The sequence below is a fragment of the Panthera tigris genome, chromosome E2 (assembly GCF_018350195.1).
Source record: "Panthera tigris isolate Pti1 chromosome E2, P.tigris_Pti1_mat1.1, whole genome shotgun sequence".
Classification (NCBI taxonomy): domain Eukaryota; kingdom Metazoa; phylum Chordata; class Mammalia; order Carnivora; family Felidae; genus Panthera; species Panthera tigris.
The window spans coordinates 10,180,338-10,197,676 of NC_056674.1; the positions used below are offsets into that span (position 1 = coordinate 10,180,338).

Below are 17,339 nucleotides of genomic sequence, written 5' to 3' on the forward strand. Positions count from 1 at the left end.
GGACTGCTGGTGTGTCCTTCTCAGTGCATCCTCTCAGGAGGCATGAGCTCTATCTGTCCCATTTCTGGAGCATCGGCTTTGATCTCTTGGTTGAGATACAATCTGCCAGGGCTCTCTAAAGTCTCTCTCTGCAATTAGTTAAAAACTAACTTGGGGGGTGGCAGCACTTGGGTGGCAACTCAGTCAGTTAAGCATCTGACTCTTGATTTCAGCTCAGGTCATGATCTCAGGGTTTATGAGACGGAGCTCGGCACTGGGCTTTGCACTGACAGCGCACAGCCTGCTTGAGATTCTCTCTGCCCCTACACCGCTTGTGCACTCTCTCTCAAAATAAACAAACATCAAAAAAAAAATAAAAATAAAAACTACCTTGGGAAGAGATACCGCTTCTGTTTCACAGCAAACCTTCCCATTAGTTTTAGCATCCATCAAGGATTCTTGACGGAGACAATTTTTACTACTACGGTCATGGTCATATACAGATTTTGCTTTATTCTTCTATGGTGGGGGGGTGGGGGGAGAACTTTCCCCTCTCCCCATCTATTTACTTATTCACTTAAGTATCAACAAGATTCATGGACTCTTTTTTATTCTGTGGGTTATAATGTTTCTTTGACCCATATTCTTTTATTTTTATTTTTTAAATTAATTTAGTTAAGGATTATAATCTATTGTTTACTTGATCCTCCAACTTTCCCAGATTTCACCAGGAGGAGCCCCTTCAAGTTGACTCCTGTGTCCTTGACATGACCTGTCATTCTTTGAGTGCTTCCTTACTTTCTGGCGTAGAATGTTCCCAGCTCACCTGTAATTTTCCAACCCAAGCCCCAGAAACGGCCATTTCTCTGAGCTCAGATCTTGGGAGATCAACCATCAGGGTCTGGGCACGAGGCGTATTCACGGCTTGCTACCAGAGTGTCTTTGCTTCTCAGCCCTCTCAGCAAACAGAACTAGGAAATACATACATATCACGTGAAGACACATACATACACATGTCTATTTGTGTACCTACACAGAAAAACCAGAGTTTACCTGGTGACTCCAATTCCCATCTGATCCCACAGGGCTCTTCCTAGACTCTCCCACCTTCCATACTTCTAGGAACTCCCTTTTCTGGCAATAAAAAAACCTGATTCTCATCATTCACAATGTATTTACCAATTTGCTCCATTCTAGAACTAACTAGTTTCAGAAGTGCTAACCCATATACCACTGTGAAAAACAAACCAACTAACTTGAGTCCAATATTTGTTTATAGTTCTTTTTTCTTCAGTCTGAGAGTATATATTCAAAAACTACCTGGGTTAGTTCCTTTTTTCCTGCCTCAGTGTAGTAATGGCCCCATTCAAAATAAATACTTAATATGTTGTAAAGTAAGAACACAACGAGTGACCCAAAGCTGTGACACAGGACACGGGATGGCCTTCTCTGTGGCAGTGTCCCTCTAACTGGCTGAGCCTTCAGAAACCGGGGGGCTGCACAGACATGCAGAGATGCCAGCCTCACCTAGTTACTTCCATCCCCTAAATCTGAGCTAGAACCTGGGTATCTGTATTTTTCAAATGTTCCCTAAGGGATTCTGACATCCTACCAGTTGGGGAATGACTTGCTATTAAGAATAAAAGCCTGGGGGCGCCTGACTGGCTCAGCTGAAAGAGCGTGTGGCTCTTGATCTTGGGGTTGTGAGTTCAAGCCCCACACTGGGTGTAAAGATCACTTAAAAATCCAATCTTAACAAAAAGAGAGAGAGAGAGAGAATTAAAGGCTGAAAAGCAGGGCCCTGATGACCTTCCCTCCAGCCAGCTCCCGGCGAGCTCCAGCCTCGCTACACCATGGTCTTGGCGCCAGCGACCTGGTGCAGAGACTGCTCGTCCAACCTGCTATATTCTTGCCTCTCTTCAGCCCCTAGCAAATCCCTTCTTTTTCTTTAAATTTTTTTTTCTAATGCTTATTTATTTTTGAGAGAGAAAGATACAGAGTGTGAGTGGGGGTGGGCAGAGAGAAAAGGAGACAAAGAATCGGAAGCAGGCTCCAGGCTCTGAGCTGTCAGCACCGAGCCCGACGCGGGGCTCGAACTCAGGAATAGTGAGATCATGACCTGAACCAAAGTCGGACATTCAACCAGCCTGAGTCATCCAGGTGCCCCGCCCCCCTCGTCTTTAAAAGCCAGCTCAGATGTCTCATCCTCTGTGAAGACTTTCCAGCTCCCCAAAGACGGCCAGACCCCCAGTTCCCTGAGCTCCGTGGCAGTGTATTACGGAGTAATTCACACAGGCTGGAGAACAGAATAGCACAACACGACCGCCATCTCCACGGCTCTGGTACAGCTCTCCTCAAGAGGAGGAGAACTGTTTATGTTTCTCTTTTCCACTGGCAAGGATGTGATGAGGATTCCCAGGCACAGGATCTGGCACATAGCAGGTGCTCAAACAATGTTTGGTTAAGATTATTTTCAGCTTTAATTCTATGGCTCAAAAATGGCCTAAGTACTTTTCCACAACTCATCAGAACAGAGACTAAGAAAGTTCAGATTGCCAAGGATTCTCTGCTAAGTAATTCTCATCTTGTGATGAAGGCCATTTCTTCCTGCTCTGGGCTAAACCTGCATGGTATTGGTTCATGCTGGTACGTGAATGCTGTTTCCATACTAGACCTGATATTTTTAGCACTCCTGTTATGATAAACTCACAGTAACCTCAAAAAGAACAAATCAAAGTCAACTTTTTGCCACAGGAAACCAGCTCACGCTTAATGTTTTGCAACATGCCATGGGAGAATAATAAAAAGATGAGACCTTTTGCTCACAGATGGTGAGGCCAACTCTCAAGATAGTGGAAAAATGCAGCAGGAAGCATGCAGTCTGGCCACTGTCTTATGAAGTAAACTGGAAAAACACTCGACACCCAAACGAGGCAAACACACACACACACACACACACACACACACACACACACACACACACACACACACACACTCTCACTCCAGGGCAGCTGCTTCATCAGAGGCTGTTGTGAATGGGGTGGTAAGAAACTCCTCCGTGTGAGGGGCAGGCCAGGGCGACGTGGGAATCAAGAGTCTGATGGGTGCCTAGAGGAGCAGGCTGGCAAGATGGTCCTCCAGGGACATCAGCGGGCAGGCCCTTCTCCCTCTAGAGGGGAGCAAATGACCAGAGGAGCCCGAGTCAGTCACTAGGGCAAAAAAAATATTTCTTTATGGAACACCTACTATATGCTCCACAGGACAATGGGGACACAAAGTCAGGTTCCCTGTGAGTTCTTCTCAGGTGTACATCATAGCCAAGCAAGCACTCCATCCTCATTAGGAACTCCTAAGGTTTCATGAGATGTGTAAGACACCATCCTAGAAAGGCTCTCAGGAACAAATTCCAAGGCCTAGGAAAAACTGAAAACAACCTACATGGCCTTTTAAGATGAAACTGGTCACAAACAATGGTACACCCAAAGGAACACTACACATCATGCAGCCAACAAGACATGTGAGGTCACTCTATATATGCTCCAAGATCTCTCCAGATCATGTAAGGCCATCCGGTGAAAAAAAGCAAGCTGCCCGACAGCGTTGAAAAGTTTGGTTACATACACACATGCGTGATTGTAATTGTTAATCATTTTGCAAGAAGACAGGCAACACATTCTTAGTAGTTTCCCTGACAAATTGGAAGAGGTGTGGAAATACGGAGGGCTTAATGAAGAAAACTTACTTTTTTACATCACTGGGAATTCTCTGAAAATTGCTTACTGTGATATTATTCCCAACAAAAATAAAACTCAAGTGTTTTTTAGGGAAGGAAGAAAACTATCTGGGTCAGAATTCAGAGCACCTCTGTGCCTAATATATACTTGAACCAGGGTTTTTTGTACTGTAGTGGCCATCCTATTTCCCTAAAAGGCAGAGCTCCTGATCTGAAAGGTAACGAAATCACTTAGAGGTGCATATAACAGATGTGAAGAGCAGAGTCCATGGGTCAAACAGACCTCATGGTCTCAATCCTGGTTCTGTCTATAAAACCCAGCATATGCCTGAGCACAGCCATGCTCAACCTTGGTCTCTTTCAACAAAGCGGGACAACAACCACACTTCAAAGGATGTCATGATAATGGAAGACAATATGTCAGATGCTCAGCATGGTGCCAGGCAAGGCAGCAAGTAGTGAAATGCACAATAACCACTCTCACATGCCACACGAAAACCACAGTAGTGTCTAGAAAGTTGACCGTTCACCTGGATATTCCCCAAGGCCATCCCACACCCTGAAGTCAAATGTTAACACTGTTTGACTTTATAAAACAAAAGCAAGGCCATTTTAGAATTACATCAATTTCAGGTATACAAACCTTGACTTAAAAAAAACAAACAGCTGGGGTGCCTGGGTGGCTGGGTCAGTTAAGCATCCGACTTCAGCTCAAGTCATGATCTCATGGTGAGTTCAAGCCCCACATCAGGCTCTGTGCTGACAGCTCAGAGCCTGGAGCCTGCTTTGGATTCTGTGTCTCCCTCCCTCTGCTCGTGCTCTGTCTTTCTCTCTTTCTCTCTCAAAAATAAGTAAACATTAAAAACAAAATTAAAAAAAAAAAAATACAAAAATCTTCTCTGGGAATGCAAGCTGGTGCAGCCACTCTGGGAAAACAGTATGGAGACTCGTCAAAAAACTAAAAATAGAACTACCCTATGACCCACCAATTGCACTACTACGTATGCGGTTTCAAAGGGGCACATGCACCCCAATGTTTATAGCAGTGCTATCAACAATAGCCCAAGTATGGAAAGAGCCCAAACGTCCATCGATGGATGAACGGATAAAGAAGATGTGGTATACGTATATATAGCGGAGTGTCACTCGGCAATCAAAGAGAATGAAATCTTGCCATTTGCAACTACGTGGATGGAACTGGAGGGTATCATGCTAAGCGAATAGACAAGAGAAAGACAAATATATGATTTCACTCCTATGAGGACTTTAAGATGCAAAACAGATGAACATAGGGGAAGGGAGGCAAAAATAATATAAAAACAGGGAGGGAGACAGAACATAAGAGACTCTTAAATATAGAGAACAAACTGAGGGTTACTGGAGGGATTGTGGGAGGGGGGATGGGCTAAATGGGGAAGGGGCACTAAGGAATCTACTCCTGAAATCAGTGTTGCACTAGATGCTAACTAATTTGGATGTAAATTTTAAAAAATAAAAAGTAAAACCAGTTAAAATTAAAAAAAAAATCTCAGTCCTCCTCAATATCTGATCAGAAAATATTCTGAAGAAGAGTCAAAAGAGAATATTAAATAGTATAGAAGTCGTGCCCCTGACACTCACCTCTCCCATTCACCATCTCATTACCTTTCTTAGAGCTGAGGAAAGGCAGGGTTATTTATCCCTTAGCTCCCTTAAGCCCAAGTCAGTAACCTAGATTGGAAGCTCACGTACCAAAGGTTAAGCCAGCTGAGCTAGGCGCGGAGCTGTGATCTGAGCTCAGCTCTGGTAGTCCCCAAAGTCTGTGCTTTTTCCATGACACGAGACCATCAGCCTCTATTCGGGCTGTGCTTTTATTGCTATGGTTAGCAATCAAAACAGACTGGGCAAAAATAATGATTCTAGTTAAAAGTGAACTTCAGGACTACCTGGAGGATATTCTGTTTGAATTAATGAAATGATTTCTAGAACTCTTTTAAAAGAAGCACACTTAGAATAAGTAAATATTCTGGTATAAATCATAGGTCAATAAAGTTGTTAATTAAGGGGCTCCTGATTGACTCAGTCTGTTAAGCGGCTGACTTCAGCTCAGGTCATGATCTCACGGCTCATGAGTCCAGCCCCACGTCGGGCTCTGTGCTGACAGCTCAGAGCCTGGAGCCTGCTTTGGATTCTGTGTCTCCCTCTCTCTCTGCTCCTCCCCCGCTCACACTCGCTCTCTCTCTCTCTCAAAACTAAACAAAGAAAAATTTTTAAAAAGTAAATAAATGTGACACTATTCCAAAATAAAAAATAAAAAAGTTATTAATCAAAAGCATAAAAATAATAAACAGAAATACAAGCCACAAGAAGTTCGTATTTTATTGGATACACTGATTATTTAGACTGAGAAAAGATTTTAGCGACAGGCTCGCCAACTTAGTCTTATCATCTTATAAGTGAGGGGACAAAGTCCTAGAGAGGCAAGTTATTTGCCCAAGGTTACAAAGACAGTTGATGGCAAGTGTATTTGGCAGAAGGAAACTTCCCACGTAGGAGCTGGTGCGCTCTGCTGCGTGAATCCAGTGAGGTCAAATTACAGGACACTTTCATAGCTACATGAATGGCTGGGCAGAAAAACTGAAAGAAGGGGCACCTGCGTGGCTCAGACAGTTAAAACGTCTGACTTCAGCTCAGGTCACAGTCTCATGGTTTGTGAGTTCAAGCCCCGCACCGGGCTCTCTGCTGTCAACACAGAGCTCGCTTCGGATCCTCTCCCTCCCTCTCTGCCCCTTCCCTGCTCATGCTCTCTCTCTAAAATAAACACTTCTAAAAAATCCAAAGATTTCTTTGGATGTAAGATGAAGATGATACACTCACAGAGTCAGGTCCATACCTACAGGCGGAGGGTTCTAAGCTGCTGGCGTAACCAGGTCACAAGGGCCATTTCCCTCTACTTCCAGGACTTTAGTCCAGTAGGCAGCGGAGGGTGTTAATCAAGTATGCATTCTCGGAGAAGCTCCCAGAAGCCAAATTGGCCCTCGAGCTCACTGCACCTGGAGCACGCCCTGTGGCTCCAGTTGCAGCCCTTCTGCAAAGATACAGCAGAGCCCGGAGACCAAGTGAACACATCAGCAGGGATGCGTGTAGGACACCACACACGGAAGGTCACAACCTGTCATCTGCTGCAGAGAGAAAAGCCCAGGAAAGGTTGTGGCGGATCTCCAAAAACAGCCAGGAAGGGCACAGGCTGTGGGGTGAAGGCACCAGCCCCTGAAGAGTCCGGAGACGTGGGTGTGAAACCCACACTACACCACTAATTTGTTCTACAGTGACGGAGACTCCCTTCCCCTCTCGTGTCACTCACTGCAAGGGTTCTGAGGCTCAGGGAAACTGGTCTGACAATCTGGACTCGCTGGCCGACGATGAGGGTCCTTCACAGCCACGTCTGCCACAGGTGAGGCGGGCAGAGGGAGGAGTGGCAAGCCCACACCTGTCATTCCTGGCCTGGAGGCGATGTGGGCCCGCCTCCTTCTAGAATTCTATGACCGTTACAGAACTGTACATGGGAAAAAGATTAAGATAGCACACTGTATGGTATGTTTCTTACTACAGTAAAAAAGTTTCTGTGACTGTTAACTAATGGACATTGTTCAAATCCAAAGCCCTGAACCTTGAAACCGAAAACGTAACTAGTACCACTTAGAAGAGAGAAGTAAACAAACACAGGGGATGTATTACCCAACAAAGTGTCACAGGCAGAAAATTAAAATCCAGTGGGAATAGCGACTCAAGTATGGAATTAAGGGAAACTGAGTCAATCCCAAACCTTCTCTGCAGTTGCAAAGTACTCATGCCAAAAACAAAAACCCCAAAACAAAACCAAAGCCCCCAACTTCACAGACAACGCAGGTCTCTAAGACTTCCTCACTTTGCGTGGAGCCTTTTGCCCGTATACAAGCCTCACAAAAATCCCATGAGGCAAGTGCTATTAACACCCCCAAGGTCAGAGGTGAACTTGAGTGAGCTTCAGGGAATTTAACTCCGTGGCTATCAGCCACCAAAAACAATGACAAAACCAGGACTGAGAAACCAGATCTGTTCTGAACAACCGTGCACCACTGCCTGCCGTAGAGGTCACAGCACTAAAACGACAGCTCCTTCCTCGCGATGCTCTATTCCCCCCGCCCCTTGTAACTTCTGACGGTGAAGGCCAGCAGCGCCCGGATTAAATACAGACTTTCCCCCCACACCGTTTCCAGGTTACTAGTTCTGCCTTCCCGCCTCAGTGACGGCCTCCCAAGGGCAGGGATGACTGCAGGTCTGGGCCTTCATCGGTCCGTGTCTTTTACAACAGCTGTACGTGGGGACCGGCAGCTGCTTCACACGAGTGTGGCGAGGGTCCCATAAGCTCCTATCTAGAAGCACTCAGAATGGAGCCGGGCTGCAGCTCTCACGGGTCTCACACGGTATTAGGTGTCAGGGTCCTACCTCCCTTGTCACCGCCAACCGGCATCCTCTTAGATAAAACACTGAGCCTTTCTAGGTCTCTGTTTCCTCACCTCAAGAGACCAAGCTGGGGAGAACTCCCACCCTGTCTACCTCACAAGGGTGCTGTGATGAGGAGATGGGAGGAGAAAGTACTCTAGAAGCTGCAAAGGGCTAGATCACGTTCTCACCATGGCGCTACTGACGCTAGCGGCTGGATAACCTTGTTCGTCGGGGACTGTCCTGCACCATGGATATTTAGCAACATGCCTGCCCTCTCCCCACCCCACCTGCCCCCAGCCCGAGCGACCAAAATCGCCTGGACACTGCTAATGCCCCCTGGCGGGCAAAACTACCCTCAGCTGAGTATCACCCGATTTTGGTAAGCTCAAATACCAGACGACCGCTTTTATAAGCCGCAGCCAGAACCGCTCAGGCTATACCGCAAGGCTCTGCAAACTAATGGCCACTGTTTACGGAGGGCTCTCGAAGTGCCAGGCATTGAGTGATCAGCTTCTCCCGATGGCACAGGCCCCAAGCTCATGCTGAACCCTGGACTGGAGAGGGCACTCCCTCGCTTGCTGCTCTGTCCCAGTCCAGGGAAGGAGGTGTTTTTTGAGTCCTAGCAGACTCACGTGCGTAAGACTCATTCCCACCTAACCCACTGGATGATTTCTACACAAATGGATACTAAGTGCTCTGAACTAGTTCTTCCCAACCCCGATCTGGCGAACACCACTGATAATATGGGAAAAGCTTTCTTCCTAGCTAATGAAGATATAAACCTTAGCCTCCTCCAATCTTCAGTTTATTAAGAAGTTTTATACAGTTTTACGTATTTCCATTTCAATCTATATACACAGGGCCTGGTTTTGTGTAGCTATCACAAACAGCCACATCTGTCCTGATATGGGGTAGGAGGTGTTCCCGGAGTCTGCGCAGACAACTAGAAGAAAGGAGGTGGGGATGTGGCTCCTTTACCCAGCCCTGGAGAAAGGAAGGCTGAAGACTGTCCACTGCGCCCAAAATTACATTTCTGCAAACTTTACAAATACAAACGACAGGTCGACCTCAGTCTCCCTGAGAATGGGTCAGGGTTGCGCAGAGCTCAGTGAGGGGCCTCATCTCCATCCACCTGGATGTTCTCGGGGAGGGGGGGAGACACTGAGAACCAGCTTGTGAGGAGCTCGACTTGGGGCAATGGGGCAAACACCAAGAAATCCCTTGGACCGTACAGCCAAAGCCGCAGCAATCTGAGCACATGGTGCTCATCCGGAAGCCCTGCTCTAAGCCCTCACCTTGAAGGAGAAAGTAATCGGAAGCTGTGCGCTTCAGAGCGGCCTTCGCTTTCTCACTGCTCCAGTCCACCTCCAGCGCTTCCTTCACGGAGCAGAAGACCACTTTCTGTTGAAAAAAGGCAGAACCGGTTAGGAAGCAAAAATGTTGGCTTTAAATTACAAGGCAGTAGCTCTTCACCTTCTAGGAGAAATGTGATTATTCAAGGTTTACTGTTTGTTAAAGGAAGCTGAGGACCACTCAAATCCAATAAACATTTATTAAGCACTTACCGTGTGGCTCCTCTGGGCACTGGGGACACAGCAATGAGTGACACATACTCCCTGCACTGAAAGAGGTCAGAGCAAAGCTAAAAGACCCAGTTCCACTCTGGCTCTCCTGAATTCTGTGTTCCCACCTCAGACATACCTGCATGAGTAAGCAAGTGTGTGTGCCTAAAAATATTCAAGAAAACATTCTAACAGTCAAAAGAAAAATTAAATAGGTCTCAGTAGAAAAATGATTTGATGATAACGATACCAATAAATACAAGCAAAATACAAAGCAGAAAAACAAATAAGGGTTACGGAACGAAAGCGCCAGGCTGTGGGAATGGAAAGGCATTTGCAAAAGCCCTGTGGTAGAAGGAAGCATGGCTGAAACCTATTATGCTAAATGAAATGATCTTGAAAACTGCCATCACAGAGTTCTATTTTAAAATACATATAAACAATTAAATATGAGTAAGAAAGTGGTTTTCCTTTTACTTTCCTAAATCATTCAGTCCAAAAGCCAAGGGCTGGGACTAAGGAAGGGTAGGGAACAGAGTGTGAGTGGAGGGGCGGCACTGGGAGACTGACTCCCCCCAAGGACTTATGCAACAAGTGAACATACGGGAAACCCAGGGTTCTCACTGTCAGAGAAGACAGTCCTAATTGTGCAAAGGGAAAAAACGAGAGTAAAGCCTGTGGAAGGCTACTGGTGTGAACTCATTTTCAACATATATACAGACAAGAAAGTAAACGTAGATGCAAGCGTGTCTGTGTACACACACAAATATAGTAAAATTCTGGATTGCAAATAAGCTGTTCTGCGAATGTTCCACAAGCAAACATTTCTAATAAATTTTAACTTGATAAACGAGTGATGTCTTGCAACACGAGTAGTCTGTGCCATTGAAAGTCACATGATCACAGCTGAGCCAATGGTTCTTCGAATTTGCTTTGATATACAAGTGCTTTGGATTACAACCATGTTTCTGGAATTAATCATGCTCACAAACCAAAGTTTGACAGAGCTATCTATGTCCATGGACAAGGTATCAAAGCGACGATGCCCTGACAGCAGTGAGAACACATAATAGCCAGATGGTTTCTAACCCCCACCAGAGAAATAGTTCTCTTTGGAAACATGGCTGATTTTGAAGCTGGGGCGGAGCCCATGTACTACTGTGCCTAGAATAAGGCAGCGCGCAAAGAATGACGGGGAGGTATCGAGAGGAAACAGGAGCCAACATAAATAAACTTAAATAAACTAGAATTCATTAGTCATAAATCTAAAATTAACTATTACTGTGACCCCCACACCCCTGCGAACATGGCACTATGAGCGGTACGGAGCACACGGCCTTCCGCTTTCGCACCCTCGGTGCCCTCCACACCCCGCCTGCCGTGACCCTGGGGGCTGAGGGTGGGCATGGGCTCTGCTCCACTCTCCCTGCGTAAACTCAGACAAACACGAATGGTATTTGAAAAGAAGAGAAAACGGTATCTGAACAGTGGGAATCAGCAATTTTGCACAGAACTGTAGTCTGCCTGAAGTTGGGACAAAATCGAACACATAAGATGAGTTTGGTGCTTTGGAAAATGTGAAAGCTGCTAGTGATGTCTACTCCCCTCTATCAGAACTAACTGAAATTAATGAAGCTCTTGCAGAAAACCCAGGACTTGTCAACAAACCTTCTTATGAGGATGGTTGGCCGATCAAGATAACATTCAAGAATCCTTCAGAACTGGATGAATTAGCGAGTGAAGAAGCATATGAGAAATACATAAAATCTGAGGAATAAAAATGGAACCCCTAAATTGACTAGCATGAAACAAAAATAAAATAAAAGCAATTAACAAAGTCTGATGAAGAATACGGTACTTACGTATTTTCAAAATACCTCTCTGAAAATTACATATTATTGCACAGGGCAGAGAGGAATTGTCTTCAAAGGAGGAATCTACCTTGAATAATCCTACTCTGAAATCAAAGTTAACACTGCCAGTAAAGGAGCATGTGGAAGCCAGCACCAGACCACAGGATGGGATGAGAGGCACCCACGCTCTGGTGTGTCTGCCCAAGGTGTGTAGCTAGAATCTAATCATGAGAGAACATCAGACAAAGCCAAACTAAGGCACATTTTAAATTTTTACAAAATAACTGCCTTGTAATCTTCAAAAGCATCATGAAAATCCAGATAAATGCATGATCCTGAACTGGATCCTTCTGTCATTAAGGACATTATTGGAACAACTGGTAACAGCTGAAATGGGTCTGCGGTAGATGGTAGTGATGTATCCATTTGAATTTTCTGATTTTGAAGTTTGGTTTGATTTGTCTATGGAGAATGCCTTGTTTGAGAAAATACAAACTGAAGTATTTCAGAGTGATGGATGGACCCCTTCCTTATTCTCAAATCGTTCAGAAAAAAATGGTTCTCAGTACTAACTACTATTATAAAGTTTGAGATGGTATGTGCATATACAAGTAATTTCAAACTTCCAGAGGTGTAGGTCTCTTTTTCTCCTTCCTTTTCTCACTACATATACACACCACACCCCAGATATTTAAAACGGAAAAGAGACACAGCGTAATTTAGAAGGCTAAGTGAACCAAGATCTAACTGCTCCCAGGCAGCTGCACGGTCTGCTAAGGATCAAAATGGAATTGACAGATGAAAGTTCAAATAGCTAGTGAAGATGAAACAGTCAGGTTTTTAAAAATGTTTTTTTAATGTTTATTTTTGAGAGAGAGAGCTAGAGAGAGCATGTACAAGGTGGGGGGGCGGGGGGAGGATCCAAGGCATCTGTGCTGACAGCAGAGAGCCTGATGCAGGGCTCTAACTCATGAATCGCGAGATGATGACCTGATCCAAAGTCAGAGACGAAGTCAAAGGCTCACCGACTGAGCCACCCAGGCACCCCTGAAACAGTCAGTTTTTAAGGTGGATTTCTGCTTCCCCCATAAATACTCCTTTGGGGTTTAAACCCACCGTAAAAGTTAGTATACAAATATTTGTCCTGACCTCAAACCTTTTGGTCAGCGGGTCTGTTTGACCTCAAAAGTCAAGTCAAATAATCAGCTGACATTTATTGCCTGATACAGACTGCCAGATCCTTCCTAAGTCTTACAAAACAATAAAGCCAGCCGCAGTCTGGGAACACCATCACAATGATGACATAAACTCTCACTAGGTTTCATAAACTACCTAGATTTTAATTCGGAATTTTTGTAGTTTACTTGGCTAAGAATTCACTAATTTGTTAGGTCACAGTATGACAAACAAGGAAAAAAAAAAAAAACTGAGTCTTAGTCCCAGGCAGGCCTACCTCTAAACTTTCAGGGCCCAGGTTTTGTAAAAGTACAAATGGAGGGGCACCTGGGTGGCTCAGTCGGTTGAGCGTCCGACTTCGGCTCAGGTCATGATCTCACAGTTCATGGGTTCGAGCCCCGCATCAGGCTCTGTGCTGACTGCTTGCTCAGGGCCTGGAGCCTGCTTCAGATTCTGTGTCTCCTGCTTTCTCTGCCCCTCCCCCGCTCACGCTTTGTCTCACTCTGTTTCTCAAAAATAAATGTAAAAAAAAAAAAAATTTTAAAAAAAGAAGTACAAATGGAAACCCGTATCACAACTACATATTTAGGTATACGTCACACTAACAATTAAAAAAATAAAGTACACTGTATTCTCCTGCCTTGACAGATAGACGTTCTTCATTACCACCTGGAAGACAGGGTTCAAATGTGGAATCCTCACACTCTTGGGACGTTCTATGTCAGAATGAGATGCACTAGAAAGCTGGTCCTCACCCCCTCCCCCTTTCTTCCCACCTCTGGCTCTGCACCACAAGGCAAGAGGCTGTGCAACTTGGGTGTGGCCACCCAGGCCACTCTTCTTGACTAAAACACCTGCCCTTCAGGCCTAGGTATGTGGACATTGTTGCAAAGTTTGCACTCCAAAGGCAGATCAGGGAAGCTCACCAAAGCCTGGGAAGTAAACCTGGGACTGTTTGGCAGGAGATTCCAGGGGTCCCAAGTATCCACAAGGGAGTCTAGGACAGAGGGGTGGGGGGATGGACTCCAGATGGACATATCTCCTTAATCCCATGGAATTCTCACTCTGCTAGGGGAACGGCTGGTAGGAGGCCAGGGTGGGACCTTCTAGAGTACTAGGGCCAGGGACAGAGGCCCTCTTTCCTCCCCAAGTCTAAGGGCAGAACTACTCACAATGTTGCTAGTAACTTGTGAACTCAGACAAATGAATTTACCTCTCAGGCCTGTCTGTGGCAGACAACTTTTAGGGGGGTGTCCTGGTATTTGGGGAGGCAGGCCCTAGTAGCCTCATCTGATATGTGTACCAGCCCTCCAGCCACAAGCGACAGGGCCAAAGGTAGGTACACGGCCCAAGTCACACCAACCAGATTCTTTATTCTGGGAATCAAGAATCTGAAAGTTAAAAACAGAGGCATGTGAAGGGCAGGAAGGACTCTTTATAGAAAAGCTAAATTCCTCCAGCCTCCAAGTCTCCCCATCTGGCCTGGTCTTTCCCCTTCTCAGGTCACAGTAGTTCTAATGCCTCTTGTGCTACTCCAGGCTGCCTCTAACATAATGTCCCATTTTTTGGTTCAAACTGTTCAAAGTCTACTACCACTGGGGCGCCTGGCTGGCTCAGTCGGCAGAGTGTGCAACTCTTGATCTCAGGGTTGTAAGTACAAGCCCCACGTTGCAGGTAGAGATTACTTAAAAATAAAATCTTAACACACATACACACAGTCTACCACTGTCATTTGTAACAATTAAAAATAAAAAAAAACAGGAGTGCATGGCTGGCTCAGCTAGTAGAGCATACGACTCCTGATCTAGAGATCATGAGTTCGAGCCCCATGTTGGGTATAGAGATTACTTTAGAAAACCAAACCAAACCAAATGTAACCATGTCACCTAATCTATACTACAACAAATGCAAACGGTGGTACCCATCTTATGCACCTGACACTGGATTTACAATGTGAGAAACATGCTTAATGGCACCTACAGAGAAAGAACAGTCTTTCATATGAAGCACCCAGCAGTGCCTGCCAGGTAGCGGCAAAACTACTTGAATGAACACACTGTAACAGGTAACTTTCACATCTCACTCACCCCTCCCACTTCTCCATGCCCTCAGCTCATGGATCTCTCTGGGTAGAATGCCTGACTCACTTCCCTCCACTATCCATTTCTTTTCCGGACAATTCTGAGTCTTAAAGATCTCAATCTGATAGTCTAGTTAAGGCTAAGCCCTCTTATTCCTCTCCTCAGATGGGTATCAGCTTCCTGAGGCAGGGACCAGCGAAAGGCACAGCCCTGCATAGAATAGACTGTCAATAAAAATCCGTGAGCTGATAGGATCCAACCTGCTTTTCATTTGCCAAAAAGCCCAACAGTAAATATAAAAGATGAACTCTCCCACACGGTTGGACAGACATCAAATTGTAGGGCTGTGCTGAGCCACTCCAAACAGCGGGCAAGTACAAATACATCAACGCAACAGGAGCAGGTTTAACACTCCGAGGCAAGATGAAATCAGCAAACCAACACAGCCTCTTAAAACCACACTCTCCAAAGCAGACTATCCACTCCTGTGCTTACAGAAAATAAGTTGAGCAAAAAAAGCAAAGACCATACACATGTAAGTCATATGTATATAAGATCACTATGTATTTCTCATATGTGTTTATGTGTGTTAATTAGAAATCCAATTGTATCACATACTGGAGTAGAAGGAATACTGAAAGGAATGTGTAATTATTGGGGAGCAAGGTTCATGTTTTCTCAACTTGTTCTGTATCTTCCAATTTTGGGACTGTAAACGTATCTTACTTTAAGAAGCAGCCTGAACATCTATAACAAGGGATACAGCTCTGGCTGTAAAGCTAAATGTAAATCTTTGAAACGACTTTGAAAACTACAGATTTCTAGGCTGGATTTCCACACCTACTCGTGGGAGTCTATAGTTTTCAAAAACATTCTAACAAATGACAACCGCCATCCAAGACAAAGCTGTCACACTCAGAGTGGCAAAAGAGCCTGAAGTTACCAAATGTTGCCATTACATACTGCTGATTCTGGAATGTGAACTGATAAAACTACTTGCAAGTAAGTTAGCAGGTCTGGTAAAGTTGAAGCTGCACATGCCCTAATTTCCCTCCTAAGTATACGCCCCAGAAAAATCACACATTTACCCAAGGAGATTATCTTCTCTCTCTCTCTCTCTCTCTCTCTCTCTCTCTCTCCCTCCCTCCCTCCCTCCCCCTTCCCCTGCCCTCAACTGCGGCACCATTTGTAACAGAAAAAAATTACACACCCACATGCCCATCAATAGAAAAATGGATAAATAGTAATATATTCACACAACAAACACTCTACAGCAAAAAAACAAAAAACAAAACAAGAAAAAATGTCCTGCGTTGCTGTCCAAGATTACTCACTAGCATGATGAAAATGTTCTGTATCTGTGCTTTGCGATACAGATGCCATAGCCACATGTGTTTGGTGAGCATTTGAAATGTGGCTAGGGAGACTGAACTGACTTTTTTACTTTTATTTTAGTCCATTTTAATTTAAATAGCCATACGTGGCTAGTGGCTACCATAATGGAAAGCGAAGTCCTAGAACTGCGTGCAAACACAGATGGCCTCCCAAACATAAGGCCGCTCTTAAAAAGCAGGTGGCAGCATGCATACAATATTAAACTCATTGGTAAGAAGTTAGAAAGCATACCAAACAATCCTATACTGCTTGGAAATACATATGTAGCAAGAAAGAATGGGTGGGAATGAGAACCACAATTGAGGACGGTGGTCACTTACATCGGGGAAGGAGAGCCAGGGGGTCAGGGGGCCCTGACCAAGCCGGTCAAGTTGAGTGCTTGAAATTAGGTGGTAACTACATGGTGGTTAGCTCTATCATTCTTAATTTACACCTGCATCACATTCCACGTTAGATTTACAAACATGGGTTAAGATGCCGCATCAAGCAGGGCTATAACCGCCCCTCCCCCTTCCGGGTACTTTTGAAAATCCACACAAACGTACCAGCCCAGGAGAGAAGACAGAGAAGGAACACGCAGACTGGCACAACAGGACTGGAAATGTTTTGATTTTTAAGTTGGACAGTGTTTTATTGTCATGTTCTGTAATCTGTATTGATGTATTATTTTGGGGTATCAAGTATCACAATAAAAAGACTGGATTGTGATGTGATGCTGGGAGAGACCCCCCCCCCCCCGCCCCCAAGGCAGCAGCAGCACCCACACCCCACCGGCCACCACACACACACAGAACCGTCCTACGTGGGAAACCTATCAGCACTCCACCCAGCCCTGCAATCTGCACCCTGCATCTCCTGCCCCGGGCCCCCAAACCAGGTGATTCTGACAATTAGCACAGTATTGAGCACCTCTGGCCTAAAGGTCTTGGTCTAGGCAACCCCATGAACTTACTTCTAAATACTCCTGGCCAAGCCCCCCTGTTCTCTTTGGAACTGTGTTCTCTCAGCCCAGCTCAGATAACCTAAACCATTATAACCAATGTATTAGGAAGTTAATACATTCGGTTGATCACAAAGAAAATCGATTCGGAAA

The 17,339-nt window shown here is 45.2% G+C and overlaps 1 protein-coding gene and 1 pseudogene across 1 annotated transcript in view; one reads left to right on the plus strand and one right to left on the minus strand.

Annotated features, from left to right (window-relative positions):
- SAE1 (SUMO1 activating enzyme subunit 1) overlaps nucleotides 1-17,339 on the minus strand; it is a 72,493-nt gene that overhangs the window by 28,611 nt on the left and 26,543 nt on the right. Inside the window, exon 6 of the mRNA XM_042968531.1 lies at nucleotides 9,475-9,580. Within this exon, the coding sequence (XP_042824465.1) occupies nucleotides 9,475-9,580 (106 nt within the window). The remainder of the gene's footprint in view (nucleotides 1-9,474; nucleotides 9,581-17,339) is intronic.
- On the plus strand, nucleotides 11,048-11,519 carry LOC122234037 (annotated as a pseudogene).